This window comes from Pundamilia nyererei, unplaced genomic scaffold (assembly GCF_000239375.1).
Source record: "Pundamilia nyererei isolate P.nyererei 1_Seehausen unplaced genomic scaffold, PunNye1.0 scaffold00368, whole genome shotgun sequence".
Lineage (NCBI taxonomy): Eukaryota > Metazoa > Chordata > Actinopteri > Cichliformes > Cichlidae > Pundamilia > Pundamilia nyererei.
The window spans coordinates 248,412-252,243 of NW_005187769.1; the positions used below are offsets into that span (position 1 = coordinate 248,412).

General features: G+C 48.5%; 1 protein-coding gene across 1 annotated transcript in view; it reads right to left on the minus strand.

Annotated features, from left to right (window-relative positions):
• Positions 1-292: 292 nt before the first annotated feature.
• LOC102214586 (phosphatidylinositol 4-kinase beta) overlaps positions 293-3,832 on the minus strand; it is a 16,019-nt gene continuing 12,479 nt past the window's right edge. Inside the window, exons 12-14 of the mRNA XM_005752606.2 lie at positions 2,989-3,121; positions 2,325-2,445; positions 293-1,727 (exon numbers count right to left, since the gene is read on the minus strand). Of these exons, the coding sequence (XP_005752663.1) occupies positions 1,546-1,727; positions 2,325-2,445; positions 2,989-3,121 (436 nt within the window). The 3' untranslated portion in view covers positions 293-1,545. The remainder of the gene's footprint in view (positions 1,728-2,324; positions 2,446-2,988; positions 3,122-3,832) is intronic.

The window sequence follows — 3,832 nt, forward strand, 5'->3', positions numbered from 1 at the left end:
ATGAGGACAGGACTCATTTATTTCTTTGATTAGCCTTAGCTAGGTGACCGTGGCTCAGGGGGTTGGGAATCGCACCTGTAACCGGAAGGTCGCCGGTTCGATCCCTGGGCTCTCTGTCCTGGTCGTTGTGTCCTTGGGCAAGACACTTTACCCTACTTGCCTACTGGTGTTGGCCAGAGGGGCTGATGGCGCGATATGGCAGCCTCGCTTCTGTCAGTCTGCCCCAGGGCAGCTGTGGCTACACCTGTAGCTGCCTCCACCAGTGTGTGAGAGTGAATGACTAGTGGCATTGTAAAGCGCTTTGGGTGCCTTGAAAAGCGCTATATAAATCCAATCCATTATTAGGTATTAATTTTGTTAGCTAGTACAGGAACATTAGCTTAAAAAGACATCTCCCCTAGTAATTAAAAAATAATAATGTAGTTTATTATAGTAATGGCCATATTTCTAATAAATATTCTGGACTTTGCTCCTCCACAGTCTGTGAGTAATTCTCCATTAGCATAGCTAGCATGACAGTGACTCTGTTAAAAACCAAACAGCTAAATAGATATTTGGGAAAGAAAAATGAGCTAAAGTGGTAAAATAACAGTTTAGGAAAAAGTGAAATACAATGAAATAAAACAGAGGAAAATGAGCAACAGTGGTCACTGGCTCAGGCTAATGGACGTTCAGGACAAAAGAATTTGAGCTTGCCCAAACCTCGACGCGCTTACAGTTGCTAAAAATGTCAGGACAAGGCTGACGATGAGCTGTGAGAAATGTCTGGTGAAAACAGGAATGCTGCTGGAAGATAAAGCGATAATCTGTAAAGGAGGGTGGATACGTCAGCCTTTCTGTGAGCGTGCCGAGAACGCTGAGTTCACGTTGTGCTTTTTCCTCGTAGCCATTCTGATTCGGAGAGCAAACTCCTTCGACCTCTGCTGGTGTTCGCGTCCACTCGGACTTCATTTAAACGTCAAGAGAAGGTTCGTGCCGACCCAGTCAGACGCATCCTCGGGCTCACCCTCGAGTTACTGCAGATTTCTCCTCTGAGTCCACTTTAAACTATGACAAGTTGGGAGGAAAAAGAGGCCGCCTTCTGGAATCTCGGGCTTACGATTACGAGACTTTTATCTTTGGAAAAGGAGCTTCTGTAATTACAGGATGTTTGCTGGAAAGAACAAAACGCCTTTCTCAGACGTTTTCCTGTCAACAGACGTGGAATCGGAAACATTGAGCTGTTTTTAGCTGAAGGATGGGTGAAGTAGTGGTGGTTGTGTCTGTAAACGCTCTGCTGCTGGGCAGTTTAGTAGTGATTATGAGCTGGTTAATAAAGTCGACAGCAGTGACGAGTTCACGCGTTTCCGTGTGACGGGCAGCAGGAAGTCGAATCTGCCGTGCTGTCGCTTCGATTAGCTGCAGATGTAAATCCATAAACAATGTGATGAAGTGGTTTCCGTCTCTATCGAGTCTTCCAGCAGCCGCTTCGACCCCGATGACGGTGACGAGGCGCAGCGAAACGTCTGCCGGCTCCGGCCACCGCCGTCGCTCAGTCCAGACGGGTCACATGATGCCGTTGGTGACATACTGGAAGGAGTCGTAGAGTTTGGTGGTGATGGAGCGCACGGACCCGTCCACGAGCTGCTCCACCAGCAGCTGCAGCTGCTCCTCTGTCAGAGACATGTGGAAACGGTCCTTCAGGCTACGGATGGTGCTCGAGCCGTGGAAGCACGGCAGGTGGGAACCTGTGGGGTTAAAATAAGAGTGCACAACAACTTTGTTAACAGCTGACTGGCAAACACGTCCTTAAACCCACACCGGTCAATTCGTGCACTCTGGATCTCCACCCGAGTCGCCGACAGCGCTACGATGTGACGCAGGAATGAGTTTGTTGTTGCAGCTTCACTGCGAGGGTTATAGGGGCCAATAAGAGAACTCCTTAACCTTTGTCTTGCCGGGCTGCTGTGACGCAGTGTTGGCAGTTTCCGTAATGACTCTAATATCACTGAATAGTGAAATTTGCAAAAACCGGCTGTAGGCTGCAGCTGCTAGCTGTCTGCTAGCTTGGCCTCTGCTGCCTGGAGTTAGGTGGAGTGTGACTCGCTGCATCATCTGTACAAACTCAAACATGAGCTTTTGTTCTGGATAATAAAAAGTTTGGAGTTTTCAGCAGGGACGAACTTTGTGGCCGGACCTGTTCCCTGATGATGTGGAACAGAAAGTATCCCCGTCCTACAGACTAAGACTGACTGCGACTCGTACTTACAGCTGTAAATACGGGGTTAGGCTTAGGCCGCGCGTGTGTGCCGTTTTCAGCTGTAAGAAAGGCGCAATGGTGTTACCTTGCTGCATGATCTCCACGATCTGCAGCACCTTCTCCATGTGCTTCCTGGCTGCGATGAGACCCTGAAGCATCAGCAACTTGTAGTAGTTGAACATATCTCCGTTCAGCCCACCCATCACCTGAAACACAGCAAACACCGGGCATCAGGACAGCCACCATGCTAAACTCCACAGGAAGCTTTTCTTCCACCAAAATAAAAGCTTCTGTCATCAGGAGCCATGAAACCCCGATTTCTAGAGTCCTTCAGCGATCCACGCGTGAATCAAACAGAAATTCATCCAAATCAAAACTAAACCTCTGCAGCGCCCGGCTGAGAAACCACGACCGAGCCGGCTGTGACCGGCGGTGCTGAGGGCTCAATGCTGAACAGAACATGTGGGATCTCCTGATCCTGCTGCTGACAGCTGTCGGACACCAGAAAGGATCCTTAGCAACTTTGAAGTTCCAAAAACAAAATGAACGATTCATCTACGAGTCAGCAGAGAGTCGGCTTTGAGTGGCTAAAAATCCCATCCAGACGTGCAGGGCAGCCCTCCATCTGCGTGCTGGTCTGTTCTCAGTGACAGGTAAATATCAGGATACTACACCTGAGCCCAAAATTGTGATCAACCTCTGCCCGGGATCATCTCCCTCCAACACATCCTCAGGCTGTTTCTACTCACGTCCACGAACTCCGAGGTCAGCTTAAAGGCAGATGTCTCGAAGCCGAGGTTGCGAGGAGAGCTGGAGAGGATGAAGCCAAAGTCGATGTGGATGATGTGGCCCTCGGAGTCCAGCAGGATGTTCCCGTTGTGCCTGTGGGGATCAGACGAGGTGTTACCGAACGATTGGCATGTAGGATTCTCTACATGCTGCAGAGCTAAGCAAGGAAATTTTTACCTTCTCTACACACAAATAAATCAAATATATACAAAAGTCACACTTTTTTAAAAAAGCATAGAAAAATAGAGCAAGCACTGTATAGGAAAGAGCTGAGAGTGGTCAGAAAGAGTCTGCAGGATGTCAGTGTAGATGTACAGGTGACTGCAGTGTGTGCTGTGGGGGGAGGGGGTGCCTCTTTAGGACCCCGTTGTTATAAGGCGTCCCCTCCAGTGATGGGAAAGCAATCCCACACATGGACCGTGATGCTGTAATGACAGCCTGTAGAGCCTGCTGTCCCGCCCTGGTGGTGCAGTTCCCATAACACATGATGGATAGATGGATGTACAGGTGTATAGGTGGATGTATAACTGTATAGGTGGATGTACAGGTGTATAGGTGGATGTATAACTGTATAGGTGGATGTATAGGTGGATGTGTAGGTGTATAGATGGATGCATAGGTGTATAGGTTTATAGGTGTATAGGTGGATGTACAGGTGTATAGGTGGATGTATAACTGTATAGGTGTATAGGTGGATGTATAACTGTATAGGTGTATAGGTGGATATATAGGTGGATGTACAGGTGGATGTACAGGTGTATAGGTGGATGTACAGGTGGATGTACAGGTGTACGGGTGGATGTA